At 56.0% G+C, this 21,640-nt stretch overlaps 1 protein-coding gene across 2 annotated transcripts in view; it reads left to right on the top strand.

The window, feature by feature from the left end:
* The window catches only part of ZFYVE28 (zinc finger FYVE-type containing 28), a 156,899-nt gene extending 136,620 nt beyond the window's left edge, over window positions 1-20,279 (top strand). The window contains exons 9-13 of one of the 2 annotated variants that reach the window (XM_032253962.1): window positions 14,606-14,760; window positions 15,524-15,640; window positions 18,166-18,270; window positions 18,528-18,631; window positions 19,073-20,279. In XM_032253962.1, the coding sequence (XP_032109853.1) occupies window positions 14,606-14,760; window positions 15,524-15,640; window positions 18,166-18,270; window positions 18,528-18,631; window positions 19,073-19,204 (613 nt within the window). In that variant the 3' untranslated portion in view covers window positions 19,205-20,279. The remainder of the gene's footprint in view (window positions 1-14,605; window positions 14,761-15,523; window positions 15,641-18,165; window positions 18,271-18,527; window positions 18,632-19,072) is intronic. The other variant, XM_032253963.1, reaches the window with a different exon arrangement.
* The last annotated feature ends 1,361 nt before the right edge of the window (window positions 20,280-21,640 follow it).

Raw genomic sequence — 21,640 nt, 5'->3', positions numbered from 1 at the left:
GGGGGGGCTGTGGACAGTGTGGGAGGATGATGGGGTGGGGGGCTGTGGACAGTGTGGGGAGGTTGATGGGGTGGGGGGCTGTGGACAGTGTGCATGGATGATGGGGGCTGAGGGGTTGTGGACAGTGTGGGGAGGATCCCCCCGAGGGGTGATGGGGTGTTCACCGTGTGGGGCTGCACCTGGCTTGATGCCCAGCACAGCCTGACCCTCCAGAGGGCTGGCCTCTTTGACAAAGCAGGCGGCAGGACGCTGTGGCCCTGAGGTCTGGCCGGCATCCTCCAGGAGCTGAGTGCCACCTACCCCACCCCTGCATCATGTGTGCTGGGGGACACCTGCTTTGGAGGACCCTGTGTGGGCAGTATTGTGGTCCTGTTTTATTAATTTAATGTTTGAGGCTGGGTCTTACTGTCACCCAGGCTGGAATGCAGTGGCATGATCTTGGCTTGCCACAACCTCTGCCTCCCAGGTTAAAGCAATTCTCATGCCTCAGCCACTGGACTAGCTGGGACCACAGGCACCTGCCACCCTGCAGCTAATTTTTGTATTTTTAGTAGAGAGGAGGTTTTGCCATATTGGCCTGCTGGTCTTGAACTCTTGGCCTGAAGTGATCCTCCCACTTCGGCCTCCCAAAGTGTTATGATTGCAGGCATGAGTCACAGTGCCTGGCCTTAGCACTCCTATTTTATCATTTTAATTTTTAATTTAATTTTGAGGCAGTGTCTCATTTTGTCACCTAGGCTGGAGTGCAGCGGTGAAGTCATGGCTCACTGCAGCCTGGGATTCCTGGGCTTAGGTCATCCTCCCGAGTAGCTGGGACCACAGGCGAGGGCTACAAGCCCAGGTGTTTTTTTTTTTTTTTTTTGTTTTTTTTTTTTTTTTGAGATGCACCCTCGCTCTTGTTGCTCAGGCTGGGGTGCCGTGGTGCGATCTGGGCTCACTGCAACCTTCGCCTCCTGACTTCAAGTGCTTTTTCTGCCTCAGCCTCCCGGGTAGCTGGGATTACAGACACTCACCACCACGACCAGCTAATTTTTTGTATTTTTAGTCGAGACGGGGTTTCACAGTGTCGGCCAGGCTGGTCTCTAACTCCTCACCTCACGTGATCCACCCGCCTTGGCCTCCCAAAGTGCTGGGATTGCAGGCGTGAGCCACCACACCTGGCCTATTTAAAAAAAAAAGTTTTCGTAGAGACAGGGTCTCACTGTGTTACCCAAGCAGATCTCAAACTCCTGGACTCAAATCATCCTCCTGCCTTGGCCTCCCAAAGTACTAGGATTAAAGGCGTGAGCCATTGCACCCAGCCTTCCTTTCCCATTTTACAGCCAAGTAAATTGAGGCCTGGGAGGTTAAGTTTCCTGCCCACTCGGCAGAGGTGGTGATGCCCAAGGCCTTCAGTTCACACGGTCTAGCCTGTGACTTCCCATCCCAGCATGGGGACACCGCCCCCATGGCAGGAGCTCCCTTTGGAGCAGCACCCACATGCCCAGGTCCTCTTGGAGGTCTCCTCTTTTTGCCAGCCCAGAGTCCCTCGGAGGCAGGTGCTGCTGCTCCGCTGTGGCCCCAGCACCCATCCCAGGGCCTGATGTTCCCCCACCACGTAGCAGGTGCTCACCTGACCTACCCCTCACTCCGCAGGCCAGGACTTCCCTCGCTAGAGATGTGCTCCCTGTTCTAGTCTCACCCGTTGGTTTTCCCAAGAGCCAGCTCTGGGACAGCAAGGGCCCTAGGAGATGGAGGCCCTGTACTCAGTGATCATGGCTGGGAGGTGATGCAGGCCCTCGGGCCTTTGTGGACTCAGTAGGGCCATACCTCTGCCCAGGCCAGGCTGCCTCCTCCAGGAAGCCCTCCCTGCTGCATGGTGACTGTTGCCTAGCTGTTGTCGGTAGGGAGGACTTCTGATCACAAGCAAGTTGCTTCTGACTTCTAGGCCCCCTGCACCTTGACAGGGCCCGGCTAGACAGGAATGGGGGTGGGGGGGGCTGTGAAAAGCATAAAGGAATTCGAGTTCCTAACTGAATCCCAAGAGACATCCAGGCACTGCGGATGAATTAGAGGAGACGGAAAATAGCTAATTTTCAGAGCCTTCGCGTATCCATATCCAGTCTCTCCTTATGTTCAGTACTTTGGAACCAAATGGTGCACCCTATAGCAACACCCCCGCCCACTGGGAATCCCCCCGCCATGCAGCCTCCACGGCTGACGTGCAGTGGTGTCCGCATCACAGAAGGCACTGGGAGCCCTGGGCAGGGAGGGGCTGTCTCCCTTCCAGAGACCTAAAGAGACCCCAAGGGCGCTTGGGACGCCCCTTCCTCCCCTTGGCTCAGACGTCCTGGAGATCTGTGATGGGTGCTGGTCTCTGCACGGGAGCACCAGCCACAGCCACCTCCGAGTCGGTCATCAGTCACTGCACGGGAAGGAAGAGTGTGGAGGGAACAGCGAATCAGAGCACTTTCCCTGGACGTTGAAACAGTGACTGCAAACTGAGAGGCCCTTCAGCGGCTGAAGCCAGGACGTGCTCAGCCTGTTTCTTGGTGGCTGCACGTGAGGCCGTCCTGAGGTCCTCCCTGAGTCTGTGCCGCACCTGCATGCTGAGAGGATCTGGCTTGTCCCACGCGTCCGTGGCTATCTCACTGTCCTGGTCTGTGGCTCAGGGAGCAAAGCCCTGGGCCACGTAACCCGCCCAAGCTGAGAGATGCTCCCAGCATCGGAGGACAGGCCCCACCTCTAGATGCCTGTGTGGGGCTGCTGTGACAGAACACCCGTGAGCTGGGAGGCTTAAAACCAAGGGCATCGCTGGCTTACCGTTCTGGAGGCAGGCGCTGAGGTGAGGCGCTGGAAGGGCGGCACTGCAGCCCCAGGCTCCAGGGGACGATCTTCCTGCCTCTTCCAGCTTCCGGTGGCTCCTGGCACTTCCTTGCCTTGAGGCCAAGTCACTCCAAGCCCTGCCGTGTCTTCTCTGGGCCCCTCCCTGCGTCTTTCTCCTCTAAGGACACTTACTGGAGTTGGGGTCCACCCAGGTGGTCTGGGAGGGTCTCAAGATCCTTCACTTACTACACCTGCAAAGAACTTTTTCTAAAAATGGTCACAGTCACAGATTCGCATTTTGGGGGGCACATTCGTCCCACCGTGGCCTCCAGCCCCTCACCTCTCTGTCGCCCTCCCCTGTCTTCAGGACAGAGCAGAGAGCAGGGCTGGAGAGGCTGAGCTCCTTCCTGGCATCCGAGGACTGGAGCTGGCATTTGCTCCACCAAGAGCCCAGCTCTCGGCTCCGGGGCATCTAGCTGGGCTGCGTCTGAGCAACGCTGAGCGCGCTGAGCGAGGGGCCTGCAGAGGTCTGTCTCGGCGCGACTGCGCTCTCTGCGCAGGGTCTCCCCGGGCTGAAATCCAGGCGTCGTGGACTGCGCTCTCCTCTGGAGCTGCTGACATGTATTTCGTCGCCTCTTATTGATGAGAAGAGACCAAGGCAGTGGTGACAGGTGTGGAGCTCAGCACTGGACCTCCCCAGGGGCAGCAGCCCCGTCTATGCCTGACGCTCCCCCTCCCCGAGAAGGGCAGGCCTCGGGGCTGACCTCTGACCCAGAGGGCCCTTAGATGTCATTAGCACCAAGTGGGGCTGGCCTGGGGGCCAGAGGAGAGGGGCCGAGGGGTGGGGAGCGTGCAGCCCACCCTGGGAGGGCGAGGGAGCCAGTGCCCACACAGGGGGTTGTCCTCTCCCCACTGCCCCGGTCCTGGCCCCTGGCCCCATACTCCCCATGAGGACCCAAGTCCTGCGGCAGCAAATCTCAGGCCATGGCCCCTGCACCCCCTGGAGTGCCTGCGTGGAGCAGGTGTGGAGATGGGTCAGGGAGCAGTGACTGGTCCCAGAGTGTAGCCACACCCTGGGACTGGGAGTGTGGATGTTGAAGGGTGCTCCTAGAGGATGTGCCAGGGCCAGATGGCATATTCAGGACAGGCTACAGACCAAGCTAGCACCTGCCTGGGGGGACCACAGGGACGGCAGCCTGCGCAGACCCCGGCCCGCTGACCAGGCTGGGGCAGCACTGAGGTCCCAGCTTCAGTTTCCCTCCCTCCCCACTGGGCTGTTTCCGGGATCGGCGCCTGCCCTCCTGGCCCAGCCCAGCCCTCCTTCCTGTCCCTCGGTTCTGTCCCTCATTCTAGCCTTCAGTGGCAGTGACCCGTCTGAGGATGCCCTGGTCACAGAGGAGTATTGTCTCCTTCTCAGTCCCAGCCCCCGCTCACCCCAGGGGCTGTGGGGCCGTGGCCTCGTGAGAAGCTGCCGTGAGAAGACGGACTTCCTCGGGAACGCGGAGTCACGCAGGAAAACCACGTGAGAGAATGACTTTGCAAGGGGCTGGAGAGGAAAGGAAGCAGGAAGAAAGCAGCTTAGTTGCTGCTGGAAGTTATTGGGCTGACACTGGTGCAAAGGCCTGGCAGCCACGGTGGCGTCAGCGCCGTGGCAGGGTCAGGGCCACGTGTTAGTTCCCCGGGCTGCTGTGGCGGAGCACCGCACGCCAGGCGAGTTAAATCCAGAGCGGTTTGTTGTGTTGCAGTTCTGGAGGCCGGACGTCGAGATCAAGCTGGGCTGGCTCCTCCCGGACCATGAGAGAGAACCTGTCCCAGGCTGCCTTCCAGCCTCGGGGGGTTTGCTGGCCATCTGGGTGTTCCTTGGCTTACAGAAGCATCACTCCAACCCCTGCCTTCAATCCACGTGGGGGTCTGCACCCGAATTTTCCCCTCGGGTCAGGACACCAGTCGTGTTGGCTTAGGGCCCACCCTCTTCCTGAAGACCTCGTCGTGACTTTAATTACACCTGCAATCGCCCTCTTTCCAAATAAGGTCACATCTTAAGGTATTAGGGGTTAGGACTTCAACATATGAACTTGGGGGGGACCCCAGTTCAACCCCAAACAGCACACACGCGCCTCCCTGCTAAAGCCTTGCCATGCTGGACTTTGAGGACACCTGCCCAGGAGAGGCGCCTACCTGCTGCCGGTTTCCGCTGTGGCCTGCGGCAGGCTGCTGCGGCTTTGCCAGACAGTTCCAGGGCTGGTTCCTGGGACAGTGTCTCCGCCCTCCCTGATCCCAGGACTCACAAAGGAAGTCAAAGCCGGGCCTTGCTGTGTGTTGCAGACCCAGCCCCCTGGAGGCCTTTGTGGGGTGCCGTGAGAGGAGACGAGTTTCCACCAGGCTGCAGCTCCTCTTGGGAACCAGAGGTGCCCAGGACTGTGAGATTGTCCTGGCCTGGTGGCCAGTGTGACTGGGCAGGAAGGCCTTCACCTCAGTCCTGGGAGGCTGTGCTCACCCCATCTCGGACTTCTGTGTCTGAGGTCCTCTCCATCTCATTGGTCAGATCTCCACTAAGATGCTTCCTCTGCAAGCTGTGCTGTCCACCACTGAGCCATCACACTCTCCTTCCCATCACGATCTTCAAAGCCCCGGGTTGGGCACGGTGGCTTCTGCCTGTAATGGTAGTACTTTGGGAGGCTGAGGCTGGAGGATCGCATGGGGCCAGAGTCTGAGGGTACGGTGAGCTGTGGTCACACCACCGTGTTCCAGCCTGGCAGTGCAGCCTTTATCATATCTGAACCCTTGTTTCCAGGCTGGCTGGCTGACTCCCTCCAACGCTACTCACGTGAATCAGGCCTTTGTGGCCATGTCCTCCACAGCGAGCCTGAGCTGTCGATCGATGTCCATGTGCATGAATGTGGATGCTGGGACTCCCAGAAAGAGAGCACCCGTGCTCTGTTTCTCAAACTCTTTTGTCCCTTAGTGTATCCTGCAGGAATTGCATTCTGTGGAACATCCTCTGGGGTGCACTGACCAATAGGCCAAGGTCCGAACTGCCCCACACACCCACCAGGCCCTGCCATGGGCCTCTGCCCAGCCTCGACCTATACATCCATCCGGCATCACCAGGGGATTCCCTACAGTCTGTGGGCTGCTTCCCACCTCTTGGCCTTCATTCAAACTATGCCTTCCAGGAACCCTCCCTGGCGCTCCAGACCACCCTGAGTGAGGAGTGTCCCCTCTGACCTCCCATAACATCCTTCGTGGTTCCCCCGTTACACTTTCCATAAGTGTGATAATTAGCTGTTCACCTATTGATCTCTGCCATCAAATTGTGAGCTCCTAAGGGCCGAACTTTTCGATTCCTGGCTCATAGTTGGTGCTTAGTCCATGTTTGTAGGGCAGGTGGATGGGTGGATGGTAATTGGATGGATGGATGGATGGTTAGATGGATGGGTGGATGGATGAATGGATGTATGGATGGATAGATGGATGGATAAATGGATAGGTGAATGTGTGGATGGATGGGTGGGTGGATGGGTGGGTGGGTGGATGGATGGGTGGGTGGGTGGAAGGATGGATGGCAAATGAATGAGTGGGCGGGTGGGTGGATGGGTGGATATGTGTATGTATGTATGGTTAGATGAATGGGTGGATGGATGGATAAATGGATGGGTGGGTGGGTAGATGGAGGGTGGATGAGTGGATGGGTAGATGGATTGGTGGATAGATGGGTGGATGGATGGGTGGATGATTAGATGGGTGAATGGATGGGTGGGTGGATGGATGTATAGGTAAATGTGTGGATGAGTAAATAGATGAGTGGGTGGGGTGATGGGGGGATGGATGGCTTTACAAGAAGCGGCCAGCCCACCATTTGCATCGGGGCCCAAGGTGGCTCATTAGAATCGGTATGTGGTTGTGCAAATGTCTAAGCTGCCAATTTTCCCACATCCAATTACAAATAAACCCTGCCTCGGGAGCCTGCCAGTTGTTCTTGTTCCTTTTCTCTTTTTTTAAATTTATTTTCTTTAGAGACAGAGTCTTGCTATATTACCCAGGCTAGCCTTGAATTCTTGGGCTCAAGGGATCCTCCCGCCTCAGCGTCCCCATAGCTGGGACTACAGGCTGTTTTCTCCTTGTTAGCCTTTGCAATGGTTTCAAGAGTTCAAAAATTAATCTATCTAATGTCATAATGAGAAACATCCTATGACGCTATTAGTTTTTCCAAGTTGGCATTTTCTCTTTTCACAGACTCCTAGAGGTTCAAGGCGACAAAGTCCTGTCTTTCTGTTTGCATACACATTTGCCACACTCTTTACGGCATCAGATTCGTTTGGGCTTTGCTGCAATCTTTCTTTTCCATAGTAATTGGAATTGAAATTATCAGTTCAGTAAACTTCCCTCCTCTGCTCTGTCAAATTGCTGAATTCAGACATGTTCCATGTTCCCAGCATCTCAGAGGCTCCCCTCACCATTTTTCCCACCCCAGTGATGACATCAGGCATTTGTCCTCCCTGTGTGCTGTTCAAGAGAGCAGGACTCTGGGAACTCGGCCACTGTCCTGTGCCCTAAATCTGACACAGCTGAAGACACAGGCTGGTCAGCCTTTGGTTTCGATGAGACTGTTTAGAATGGCACTGTCTTTCTTCACCACAGAATGACATTTCATAGTAGTTTAAACCACAGCGGGGCCGTTGCAGGAGTCTGTGCCACCTTCTGTAAGAGAGTGGCAGGAAGCAGCACTCAGGCAGCAGGTGTGGGCGTGTCTAGCAGCTGCAGGAGGCTGGACTTGTAGACATCTGGGCGAACATGCTGAGATGGCACTGATCCGCTGACTTGAGAATGCCAGCGACAAGAGTTCAGACTCAGGAAGCTGCTGACGGGGGAGGTGCCCCTCGCTCCTCCAGTGTCTGCTTCTCGTGGCTCGCTGCCCTTCTGTGTCTTAAATGGTGGCCATGTCTCACCTGTACTGTACTGTTCCTTCCTCACCACAGGGATAGACCCTCCGGGTACCAGCTCACTTCTCGGCTCTGTCTCGTTATGTGTGCAGCTCCCCCACTAGGCATGGCTTCTAGGGGACACACGGCATCTGATCTACCCCTGGGGTCCTCCTCATGGCCCTACCCTGTCTGTTCAGCAACTGGCCACCAGGGATCAACACCCTTCCAGATGTAGTTTCCCGGGCCACTGGTATCCCAACAGTGGCCCCTGCTGTGGTTTGAACGTGTGCCCCAAAGTTCACGTGTTGGTAGCTGAATCCCCACCGCAGCAGCGTTGAGAGGTGGGACCCTTAAGAGGTGATTAGGTCATGAGGGCTTTGCCTTCCTGAGTGGATTGATGTTATTGCTGCAGTGGGGTCCTTATAATGTGTGGGCATGGCTCCCTTCCCCCCTCTCTCGCCCACGCGATGCCTTCCTCCATGGGATGACACAACAAGAAAGCCCTGGTTGGATGGGGCCCTCCACCTTGGGCTTCCCAGCCTCCAGACTGTGAGCCAAAACATTTCCGTTGATGATGAATGACCCGGACTGTGGTACTGTTACGGCGTTACAGCAGCGGGAAAGCAAGACACTGTCCCCATGGCCCCAGGAATGGCTGACCCAGAAGGACCCGGGCTCTTACTCTCGGTGAAATCCTGGGGTATACCTCCCCGCTCTGCTCTCTTGTTCCCCTTGGCGCTTCCAAGCCCAGCTGGTTCCCTTGGGCAGTGCCTCATTGGTTTTCCTGCCTGTGGCATCTCTGCATGGAGCCCCTTGGCACTCTCTGTCCACGCATTCTGCCCACCGTGCTCCCAGAGCTTCCAGCCGACCAGGGCAGGGAGGCAGGAGAGGGCCTTTCCTGTGGCAAGCGAAGGGTGCCAGGGGTTGAGATGGCCATCAGCGATCTGATCCACCCATGAGCAACCGGCCAGCCTTGGCCTGGCCTCGGTCTCAACCTGCCAGAAGGAGTCATTGTTCTTAGCCACAGTCAACTCTCTACGGAGCATCAGGGCCCTTCCCCGATCTTCCTCCTCCAGGGGTGCTTCAGCAGCAGACTCCTGTCCACACAGCCTGCCTAGCCTCAGGGCGTTGGTCCAAGGGGCTGGAGCTGCCAGCTGAATGCATCCCAAGGGCTCCTCCTTTCAGGGAAACAAGCTCCTCGCCACAGGCAGGGCCCAAGGGTGCCATCTGCTGCCAGCAGGCGCTTCCCTCGCTTCTTGAAATGGCATCTCTTCTGATCACAAAACAATACTTGATCTGAAAAGAGACTTTGAAAATAATAATTTACCTGTAACCTTACTACTTAAATAAGTGTAAGATTAATGGCTTACATTGAGTATGTTCCCCAGTGTGTGTCATTTATGTATACATGATATGTCTAATTTTTATTTTTATTATTTTATTTATGTATTTTAAGAGACAGGGTCTTGCTGTTTGCCGGGCTGTCGTGGAGTGCAGAGACGCCCTCACAGCTCACTGTACCCTCAAACTCTTGGGCTCAAGCGGTCCTCCCACCTCAGGCTCCAGAGTAGCTGGGACTACAGGTGCACACCACCATGCCTGGCTAATTTTTCTATTTTTTGCAGAGACAAGGATCTTGTCATGTTGCCCAGGCTGGTCTTAAACTCCTGGCCTGAAGTGATCCTCCTGCCTGGGCCTCCCGATAAGTGCTGGCATCGTAGGCATGAGCCACCACACCTGGCCTCTAATTTTTTAAATGCTGCATTTTTCGCTTCACAGTTTAACATTTGCAGTGAACTGCCCTTCTGCAGATAGTCTCACCGTATGGAAATGACCTAATGTATTGAGTCAACTCCCTGTCAATGCACATTTAGCTTATAAGCTATTTCTTGAATATGAGTTTGCTGGGTGTTTACAAGAAACTGTCTCTACTGTTGTTTGTTAGATGCGCAGCTCAGTGATTTTCGGTACACCCACGAGGTTGTACAACAACGTCACCGTCTAATTCAAAACACTTTCATCACATTTCTTTAGAAACCCCCTCCACATTCATTCCCCTCCTGCTTCAGCTGTTGCAGCCACAGACCTGCTTTCTGCCCCTGTGGGTTTGCGTGTAATAGACATTTCATGTGAATGGGATCATTCTTACAGTATGTGATCTTTTGTGACCGGCTTCTTTCACTCAGCATGATGGGTTTGTTTTTTGTTCGCGTTTTTGTTTTTTGAGACAGAGTCTCGCTCTGTCGCCCAGGCTGGAGTGCTGTGGCACAACCTTGGCTCACTGCAACCTCCGCTTTCCGGGTTCAAGTGTGATTCTACTGCCTCAGTCTCCTGCAAAGCTGAGACTACAGGTGCCTGCTACCACGCCCGGCTAATTTTTATATTTTTAGGAGAGAAAGGGTTTCACCATGTTGGCCAGGCCGGTCTCGAACTCCTGACCTCAAGTGATCCACCTGCCTCGGCCTCCCAAAGTGCTGGGATGACAGTATGATGTTTTCAACGTTCATCCACACTGTGGCACATGTAAGTGCTTCATTCTTGTCCATGGCTGAAAACTTCCTCCATTACATAGATAGACCATATTTTGTCTAACCACTCAGCTGTTTTCCAAAGGGGCTGTGCCATTTTATATTCCCATAAGGAAGAAATGAGGATTCCAGTTCCTCCATGTCCTCCCCTTCCTCACCACAACTTGCTATTTTCTGTTTTTTTTTTGCGGGGGGGCGGGGGGCATTATTCTAATCATGCTAATCCATAAAATGGCATTTCCTTGTAACGTTCGGCATCCACTGACATTGCTGTTTGGAGTCTGTTCATGTGCTTATTCGCCATGTGTGTGTCTTCTCTGGAAAAATGTCTGTTCAAATCCATTTTCCATTTTTTCAGTAGCAGTTTTTTGTCTTTCTGTTGTTGGCCTGTAAGAATTCTTTCTATATTGCAGATACTACGTCCTTATCAGACACATGATTTGCAGATATTATTCCGTGGGCTTTCTCTTCACTTTCTTGGTGGTGTCCTGTGAAGCAGAGGGCCTTAAATGAGACGCAGCACAGTTCTGTTTTCTCTTTTGCTGCTCGTGCTTTAGGTGTCACGTCTAGAAAGCTGTGGCCGAGTCCAACGCCATGAAGATTTACTCTAACGTTTTCTCTTAAGAATTTTAAGCCCGGGCGTGGTGGCTCACACCTATAATCCCAGCACTTTGGGAGTCTGAGGTGGGCGCATCCCTTGAGCCCAGGAGTTCGAGACCAGCCTGGGCAACACGGTGAAACCCCATCTCTACTAAAAATACAAAAATTAGCCAGGCATGGTGGTGTGCAGCTGTGGTCCCAGCTACTCGGGAGGCTGAGATGGGAGGCTCACCTGAGCCCCGGGAATCGAAGCTGCAGTGAGCCATGATTACACCACTGCACTCCAGCCTGGGTGACAGAGTGAGAAAGCATCTAAAAAAAAAAAAAAAAAGACAGAAATTTAGAGTTTTAGCTCTGACATTTAGATATTTAATTCATTTCAACTTAATTTTCGTATGTGGTATAAGGTGAGTTTAGCTTCATCCTTTTGCACGTGTGTCTCTGCTTTTCCAGCAGCGTTTGTGGAAAAGACTATTCCTACCTTGTCGGTGGTCTTGGCACTTGCTGAGAGTCCATCGCCTGTAAGCGTGTGGGTTATTTCCGGACTCGGTTTCGTCTGTATGTCGGTCCTAAGCTGGCGCCACAGTCTGCATTACCGTTCTTTTGTGCCAAATTTCAAATCACAAGTGTGAGTCCTCCAACTTGTTTTTTTTTTTTCTTCTTCTTTTGGCTATTCTGGGTCCCTCGAATCATTTCCATATTAATTTTAGGATCAGGTTGTCAATTTCTGCAAGGAAAAAAGGCAGCTGACACTTCCGTGTGGATTGTGCTGAATGCGTGGATGGATCTGGGGAGTTGCGGCTTCTCAACGATACTGTCTTCCTGTCTGTGAACACGAGACGTCCTCCCATTTACGTGGGTCCTCTAATATTTTTCAGCAATGTTTTCTTGTTTTCAGCGTATGATTCTTGTACTTCTTTTGTTAAATTTATTCCAAGTATTTTAATTTTTTTATGCTATTGCAAAGGACTAAGGATTGTTTCCTTAATTTCACTTTCAGTTTATTGCTGCCATATCTACACACAAGTGATTTTTTAAAGCCTTTATTGATATGTAGCATACATACCACAAAATTCACCTTCCTACAGCACACAGTTCCGTGGTTTTTGGTAATAACACCCCCAGCCTTCTGCGTCGGGCGCTATGCCAATCCGGCCTTCTGCCATGCATTTGCTGCCCCTGTTCCCTTTCCTCTGCTCTCCCTGCCCCAATTCTTTTTTTTGTATTTTAAATTTTTGTAAAATATATGTAGCATGAAGTTCACTATTCAGCCCTTCCTAAGGGTACAGTTTCATGGCACTGAACACACTCAGTGCTGTGCAACCGCCACCAGCGTCCTCCTCTTCCCCAGCTGAAACCTTTCCCCATCACCCCCTCCGTCCACGCTCCCTGACCTCTGCCCACCCTGGCGCCCAGCGTCCTACTTTGCATCTCTATGAACATGATGGCTCTCAGGACCTGGTGTCGGGGACTCGGGCAGGATCCATCCTCTGGTAACTAGGTCATTTCACTCAGCATGATGTTGCCAACATCCAACCATGCCGTAGCCTGGATCTGGATTTCCTTCCTTTTTAATGCTGAATAATATTCTACTGAATGATGGACCACATTGGGCTTATCCACACCTCTGCCAGCAGACACTTGGCTTGCTGCCGTCTCTCGGCTTCTATGAACATGGGTGTGCAGTATCTGTCTGAGCCCAGCTTTAGTTCCTTTGGTTAAGGCTGTGATGAGGCTGGGGGTACTGAGTGGAAGCTGACATCCTGGACAGTAAAGGCCCCTCCCTCATTCAGCTCCCAGGGCAGAGGGCAGCAAGGTCCACACCCCCAAGCTGAAGGCCAGGGGCTTCATTTGTGGATCCTGCACCACCCGGGAGGGGAGAGCCACAGAGCATCGTCGGGGTCCCAGCAGAGGATCTGATCCCAGGGGCCCAGGGCCCCCAAGCCTCCCACCGTGGCCCCACGTTCCAGTGAATATTCAGCTTGTTAGCATGTCGCCGTGAGGGAGGGAGCCCCGTGCAACTCTGGGGCCTCTTCCAGCCTCCTACCTATCCTCTGCTGCAGCCTGCTGCCCTGAATTCTCACGTGCGTCATGCCACTGTGCTTCTGCAGGGTTGATGTCATGAGGCTGTGTCCCTAAATTAGATACCAGGCAGTTCTGCATGTTTCCCTCGGTGTGAAAGGACTCACGCCACGTGTGACTCACTCGCGTTGGCGGGGCCGTGGCAGGCTCACCTCCACCTCTGTGGCCTCTGCCGGTAAGTGATTAGATCACGGTCGATCTTCCATCACGTTGGTCCCAGACTTGGGACCCTGTCCAGCATTTCACTGGAGCAGCGCTGACTCTAAGATCTCACGTCTCTGCAGACAGACGCAGACCCGTGTCTCCAGCGTGTGCTGGCAACAGAGGCCACCGGGCTGTGGAGTGTGGACAGCCCTGCTTTTACCGAAATGGTGCGAACATTTCTTCCGAAGTGGTTGCACCGGTTGACACTCCCACCAGCAAGGCGAAGGTTCCGGTTGTTCCACCCACCCTTCCTCCTTTCCGACAGGAGGATCCCCGAACATTCGGGCAAGGCTCGGCGTGAGACACGGCCAAGTAAAGGAGCCAAGCCCTCCAAAAGAGGCCACGCGGGACACCAGTGGCAACTGAAAAAAATGATCATGAATATTTCTAGGCAGAGAAAAGATTTTGCATCCATGAAACAACAGTAACAGCAGTAAATTAAAAACCTGATAGCAGAAATTTAAAAGTCAAGAGTAAACTTAGAAGAACAAGTTGGCGGAAATTTCCCAGAAAATGGAACAAAAGATATAATAGAAGATAAATTAAAATGAGAGGGGTCAGGGTGCACCCCTAGAGTTGGGCAAGGTGAACAGGCCTTCGTACAGGCCCAGCTGTGAACGACACATAGGGTCACCGGGGAACCCCTGAACAGCAGATCTGGTCAAAGCTGAGGATGCAGCTGTGGGAAGGTGGAGATGGGAAGTGTGGGTGGGGGCGGGGGATCCTGTGTTCGTTTCTTGAGGCTGCTGTCACCGGCCTAAGCCCTAGAAACTGTCTCACAGACTGGAGGCCAGAAATCCAGACTCCGGCAGAGCCTCACGCCGCACACCTCTCCCAGCTTCTGGGGGTTCCAGGTGTTCTTGGCTTGGGGCCGCATCTCCAGTCTCAGCCTCGTGTCCACGTGGGCTCTCCGCCCATCTGTGTCTGTGTCCTTGTCTGCCTCTCATAAGGACTATTGTCACTGGACTTAGGGCCTGTCCGGCTTACTCAGGACAACCTCTTCCTCTCCAGATGCTTCACCTAGTGACAGCTGCCGAGGCCCTCTTTCCAAATGAGGTCAGGTTCACAGGTTCCAGGAGCTAGGGTGGGGGCTGCCTGACAGGCCGTTAGAAAAGGCATGCAAGGTGAGCTGACGCTTCCGTCGGGGAAGTGGGTGGATATTAAGCCAGGAGCGCGGCCTCAGTGGGTGAGTCACCACCAGTGTCAATTCCAGGAGGCCCAGCAGAAATCAGAGGCCCAGAACAGGGCTGGGACTGGCTGAGAGCCCTGTTGCACCACCTGGCTTACGTGATGAGGATGTTTTAGGTTAAGTGATAGGAAAGTTGTGTATCTGGGCCACAGACCCACACCTGTGGGGTGGGCATCTGCGACGACACAGACTTTTGCCTTGACCAGTGACCTTCCGGCTCCACAGCCCCTCCCTGTACCCCACCCACACACCCTGTCTCCTTCTCCACGCAGCAGCTCCGCGGCTGGGTCTTGCTCCTCAGACAAGACGGGGCCAGAGGCGGCCCCAGCAGCCACGCCCGTCGCCCCACAGGCCACGAGAGAGAAGATCCGGTCCAGGTTCCATGGCAGCCACGACCTTATTCACCGCCTGTTCGTCTGCATTTCAGGTGCCCTCTTGGGGCCTGGGACGGGCGCATGGCTTGAGGGCACATGGGCTGCACTTTAGTGGAGGTCAGGCGGGGCGTGTATAGCCTCCCCATCACCTTCTTGGAAACGGCAGCCTGCTCTGCCGCTTAGGAGCAAGCACTCCTCCTCATGGAGAAGGCTGGACTGACCTCACACAGGCGGGAAGAGCGGGAGGGGTCTGCAGGTGAGGTAGGGGGGCATTTTCCTCCAGGGAGTGGCGGCGGGGGCAATGGGGTTTGGGGGCAGGAGAGCCAGGGCTGGTACCACCGCTGGGCAGGGTCCACCCTGGGCTCTCAGCCACATAGGCTGTTGGGGGCTGTTCCTGCAGTGGGGGTGGGGGCACGCTTTGCAGGTAGACACATCTGGATGCCTGAGGGGCTGTGTCATTCTGGGTGTGGGCACAGTACAGGAGCTCTGTGAGTGTCCCTCAGCACATGGCCGGGCCAGCTCGGCAGTGAGGGCTGTGGCCTGTGCATAAAAGTTGTGAATGTCAGTGGCAGACAGACTGTGGCAGGGGTGTCTGTGTGGTCCTCTCCCTTCCCCTGCTCTTTCTCAACTCCCAAGTTTTTATTCCTCTCAAGGGAATCCTCCCCCAAGGGGATGGGCCTCCTCCTTCCCTTACTGATCTGAGAACATGCTGGTCTCAGCTGTGAGCTCTGGCAGGGTCGGCCCAGCCCACAGCACCGACCTCCGAAGTTCCTTCCATCCGTCCTTCTGTCTGTTACCGTGGTCTTCCTCCCTCAGGTGTGGCTGACCAGCTGCAAACAAACTATGCCAGTGACCTGAGAAGTATTCTCAAAACGCTGTTTGAGGTCATGGCCACCAAGCCAGAAGCAGATGACAAGGACAAGTTAAGGAAGGGTGAGTGCCCACTCAGGACAGGCTCTGTGGCTGCACTGATGGCTGTGTCCCTGCCCACAGAAATCCTCATCTTCCAGCCCTGGGCAAATAGGGCCCTACCAAGCAATCATGGACCCCAGGATTCACAAGACCTCCACACTCCACATGTGCCAGGCTGCCCTGCCTGCTGGGGAGCCAAGGGGCAGAGCAGTAGGCCCAGGAAGTGCCCATACAGGCTACCTGCCCGGGAAGTGGCTCCACCCCTGCAAACCAGCAGATGGGCCAGGGCCTCTGGGTGATGCCCACAGCTTTGGCTCCTGTCCGCTGGCCATGCAGCAGCAAGGTGACCTCACTTCTGGCTCTGATGGAGGCTGGGAGTGTCCACACCCTCCCTCTTAAGGATGAGACTCGGCCGTGGTGCAGCATCCCTTCCACTGAGTGCCACCTCTCAGAGCAGTGGGAGGCAGCCGACCCTGAACTCCCCTCCCTATGAGGGTAGCAGAGTCTGCTGCTGCCCATGAGCTGCTGAGGTGTCACACACGGTCGGCACAGGACAAGCACACAGGCACACTCTCACAGCCATCTCACACACAGGCACATGCATACACACATGCACACACGGTCTCATGCATACCCACCCCCGCACGCACATGTACACACACACACACACATGCTCTCATGCATACCCATACCCACATTCACACATAAGCACACACATGCACACAGGTTCTCATGCATACCCACACCCGCACACACACATGCACACACACATGTGTTCTTATGCATACCCACACCCACATTCACACATAAGCACACACATGTACATGTTCTCATATATACCCCCACAGACGTGCACACACACCCACATGCACGCACGTTCTCGTGCATACCCACACCTGCACACAAATGCACATACATGCAAACAGATTCTCATGCATACCCACACCCGCACGCACATACACATGCATGTACATTCTCATGCATACCAACACCCGCACACACGTACACACACATGCACACACATTCTCATGCATACCCACACGCACACGTGCACACACACATACATGCATGTTCTCATGTATACCCACGCCCTCACACACCTGTGCACACATACAAGCACGTTCTCATGCATACCCACACCCTCACACACACGTGCACAAACATACATGCACACATGTTCTCATGCTTACCTGCACCCATGCACACAGGTGCACACACACACACACACACACACACGTTCTCATGCATACCCACACCCACACGCACACACATGCACACACACACGCACATGTTCTCATGCTTATCCACACCCATGCACATGTGCACACACACATGCACACATTCTTTTGCATACCCACACCCACGCACACACATGCATACTCACAGCTGCACACACACATGCACACACATGCACACACATATCCTTGCATGCCCACACACACACACACACACATGCACACACACATGCACGAATGTTCTCATTCTTACCCACAGCCATGCGTACATGCACACACACATGCACGCATGTTCTCATGCATACCCACACCCGCACACAGATGCATAGACACACGTGCACGCACATTCTCATACTTACCCACACCCATGCACACACACATGCATGCACGTTCTTATACTTATCCACACCCATGCACATGTGCACACACACATGCACACACGTTCTCATGCATACCCACACACACACGTGCACACACACATGCATGCATGCTTTCATGTGTGCCCACACCCATGTACACATACACATGCACACATGTACTTATGCTTCCTCACACCTGCACACACATGCACACACATACGCTCAGCATGTGAACATACGCTCTCACTCACACATGCACCTACATTATCTTGAAGGGAAAACATCAGGGCAGGGACTGGTTAGGCACAGGGAGTCTGGCCCTTGGTTCCGGTAGGATCCAGGGCGGGATAGGGGGCTCAGCCCCTGCTCGCCACCCCTGGTGCCCTGGTGCTAAGCTGAGGCACCTCTTCTGGCAAAGTCACCCCTTGCCACAGGGGTTCCTGCTCATGGAGTGTCCAGGCACACGGGGCAGCCTGCCTGGTCCCGGAGCCCTGGCCCAACAGGGAGGAGGCCATGTGCTGACCCAGCTCTGCCCTGCAGAATCCACACCGCCAGGCAGCATTCCACCAGGGAAGTTGGCAGGGCTGCTTTCTGGAAATCGTGATTCAGAGACAGCAGGTGACGTGGCTCTGCTCTGCACACAGAGGCTGTGAGCTGGGGTCCTGGCCACACACGGGCCATGCAGGGCCCCAGGGCTGGATGCCTCTGTTGGGGGCAGCAGCCACAGGCTTCTGGGCCCCCATGTTGTGCAAAGGAGAGGCCCTTGCCCAGGAAGAGTCCCAGCCAGGATCAGTGCCCAACATTTTGTGGTGCCACCTGCCATAAGACTGCCAGGGGCTTGGGGAGCTGACCCACGGCTGGAAGCCCCCAGCTGTGCCCAGCAGGTGCAGGTGACCCTGCATCAGTTGCCTGTACCCCTCACCATACCTGACAGCCCCCTTTTCTCCATCAGTCACCCAGACTCTGCGGAGTGCAGCCTTGGAGGACTGTGCACTGTGCCAGGAGACTCTGTCGTCCTCGGAACTGGCAGCCAAGACCCGCGATGGGGACTTTGAAGGTGTGTAGGAGGCTCTGGCCTGGGACCTGCACCAGAAACCAGTGGGGGCCGTGGGAGCCAGCCTTCCTCCTGGGGGAGGGGCTGCAGGCCACCCAGTCCAGGTGTGAGGGAGCTGGAGACCGTCCCCGGGAGGCTGGCTGGAGGTCGGGCAGCTTGGAAGTCTGGGATGGGAAGGAGGGCCCAGGGCAGGTTGAGGGTGCCGGCCCAGCCTACCTGCCCCTGCCGTTGCTGATGTGAAGCTGCTGTTGTTGTGACAGAGCCCCCTGAGTGGGTGCCAGACGAGGCCTGTGGCTTCTGCACGGCGTGCAAGGCACCCTTCACCGTCATCCGCCGGAAGCACCACTGCCGCAGCTGCGGGAAGGTGGGTGGGACACCCCCGTGCACAGAGGGTCCCCCAGCACTCAAGGGTGACCGTGGACACAGCTTGAGGTCTGGCAGTTGGGACCAATGCCCAGGGAGGCTGGAGAGGCCCGTGGGATCTTGTGCAGAGCCCCTGGAGTTCCTGGGCCCTGCTCTGACTCCAGGCATTTGGCCATGGGACCTGGATGGTGCCCAGGTCCAGCCCCAGGGAGGGAACAGCGGGTGAGAACTGGAGCCTGCAGCAGCCTTGGGGCAGGATGTGGACCCCTCATGGAGTGCAGCCGCCTCAAGGTCCCAGCACCACAGCCCCATCACCCAGGGCCGAGCGGTCCCCACCCACCAATGCATCCTGAGCTGGGTGGGTGGGCATGTGGGAGGGCGAGGAGCCAGGGTGGGTGGGGCCGGCCTGCTACGGACCCTCACTGCCCCAACCCCCTTCCAGATCTTCTGCTCCCGCTGCTCCTCACACTCAGCGCCGCTGCCCCGCTACGGGCAGGTGAAGCCGGTCCGAGTGTGCACCCATTGCTACGTGTTCCACGTCACACCCTTCTACAGCGACAAGGCCGGCCTGTGACGCAGCGCCAGGGGCAGCCCAAACCCGCCCTGGGCCAGGAACCTCCAGGAAGGAGGGGCAGTGCTGCAGGCGGGTCTCACAGCGTCTCATGAGCCCCCGCCACTCCAGGGCTGCCCAGACCTCTAGAGTATCCAGAGCCTCTGTCTCGCCCACCCTGCCTCCCCGCAGGGACCCCAGCCGGCTGCAGGGGCTGACAGGAGGTCAGCTTTGCCCAGCAGTGGACCCGGAGGAGCCTGGTGGCTTGCCCAGGGCAGGGTGCCTGGCGGGGAAGGCACGTCGGAGCTCTTCGGGGGCTGTGGGAATCGGGGTGGGTGCTGGAGGTGGGCGGGAGTGGGGCCGCTCCGCTGCCTCTGCTGTGGTGGTGAATCTGGAAGCCGGAGTGAGGGCCACTCTGCAGGCTCTGCGGTGCAGCAGGACTCCCCACGTGCCTCCCAAACCCAAAATGCAGGCGGCCCATTCTCCCCCACAGCGGCCCACCTCGTTCCCCAGCCCTCGCCCCGCCACCCCCATCCTTCCTCAGGACGTGGCTAAACAACATGCATCTCATTCCTTCTTGGAGCGGGGACAGGCGGGAAGCTGACCCAGCGGTCCTCTAGGGAGGCAGGGTGCTCCCTCCTGCTGATGGCGTGGGGGTCTGACCAGGCGCTGACGCCATAGGCAGAGGTTGCTGGGGGCCTTGGGTCGGGCTTACCAATCAGCCAGGACGCCCGGGGCCACCAGCGTGGCCACCACCTCTCCTTCCCTCTGCCCCCCCGGGAACCCTGCCCATTCCTCACACCCCAGAGCGGCCTGGGACCCAGGCTGCCGCAGCCGAGTGGCCCAGCAGACACCTCCTCAGGCTTAAATCTCAGGCTTCACGTTGTAATGACGATTGCAGTTTTATTTTTGGAGATGACACACCTACTGCTTCTTTTCTAGGATAAACCTGATTACTATTTACTGGTGGAGTGCACATGCTAGAAGTGGCTTCTGGCAGGGGAGTATATAATGGAAGAAATATTATGTATCGAGATTATATTTATTTTCTAAATGCTGTAATTCGAAGCCATTTCCATAAATCTATTGAAGAATTGCAGACACTCTCCTTTCTTCCGTGAACGCGGGTCCCTTTTCTCTGCCTGGAAGGCGATGCGGTTGGTGCCAACACGAATTCTCCTCTAGGAAGCTGGAGGCTTCTGGACTCTTGGGACAATTAAAGGGCAGGACTTGACTCCCACCAGCCCCCAGGAGTGGTGGCCACCCCCTGCCTCCTGCTGGCCCCTTCTCACCTTCCAGGGCTCTGCCCCCACAATGCCTGTCCCCGCCTTCCCACCCACCTGCCTGGGCATCTTCAGCTCAGCCCCTAGCCTGTGGGGGGCAGGTCTAAGTGCTCGTGGCCACCCCAGCTTGGGGCCCGTCCCACCTCGTGGCCCTGGTCATAGCACTGTGCTGCTCGCACTCAGAGCATCTGCCTTCTGGAGTGTCCCAGAGAGAAGGCAGGAGGGCGGCTGCAGACTGGGTTGCCTTGACGATGGGCCTGTGCCATGGGACTCGGGTGCCCTGTCCTTTGGAGGTGGGCACTGGTGGGTGGGCAGATACTTGGGACGCTTTATTTCTGGCAAGGGAGAAAGTGTGTTGGAATGTGGAGCCTCATCTGAGCAGGGCTGTTATTTGGGAGCAGAGAATAAGGGACATCCAGGGGACTCTGAGCTGGCCTGCCCGCCCCACGCCCACCCCGGTGGACAGCCATGTTGCATGGAGCTGCGCCACACCCCTTGCCTGCTCCTGGGCACCTATGCTGGCCGCTTCCAGGCCCAGGCACGGAGTCCTCCTCGTCCACCAGGTCAGCGGTGGCAGAGTGAGCGGAGACCAGGAAGAAAAGTCTTCCCCCCAGAGGTCTGGATGTGGCCTGTGCCCCGGCAGCCCTCTAGGCCAGCCCTGGCTGCCTTGTGCAGGGGGAAGCAGAGAGGGCAGCCTTCTCCAAGAGCTGCCCTGCAGGAAAGCCTGGGGCCGCAGGAGCCCCCCAGCAAGGGTGACCAACTGTCTTGTTCCCCCAGGAATGAAAGGTTTCCTGAGCTGCAGGACTTCCATACTAAAGGCAGGACATGTGGCCACTCTACCCATCTATGGGGCTATGCCCACCCCAAAGGCAAAGCCAGGACCTGGGGGCAAGAAAGACCGGGCCAAGGCAGAACCAGCTCTGGAAGGCTCTAGAAAGGAGGGCCTGTTGCCTGCCCAGAGATGGGGCTGAGGACCGCAGTCTCTGTGCTGGGGGCAGGAGAGTGCCATGGGCCAGCTCCTGTGAGTTCAGTTTCTCCACCGCTACCATCATTGCCGTCATTTCCTGAGCAGGCCTGTCTACTCCCACAACAGCCCCTCGAGGGAGCAGCATCCCTGTGTTGTAGATGGGGAAACTGAGGCTCGAGGAGGTCTGTAAGTGACAGAACTGGGTTGTGG

The sequence above is a fragment of the Sapajus apella genome, unplaced genomic scaffold, assembly GCF_009761245.1.
Source record: "Sapajus apella isolate SASKATOON/1434 unplaced genomic scaffold, GSC_monkey_1.0 scaffold85, whole genome shotgun sequence".
In the NCBI taxonomy this organism is placed as follows: Eukaryota; Metazoa; Chordata; class Mammalia; order Primates; family Cebidae; genus Sapajus; species Sapajus apella.
This window is presented reverse-complemented; position numbering and strand designations above follow the sequence as displayed.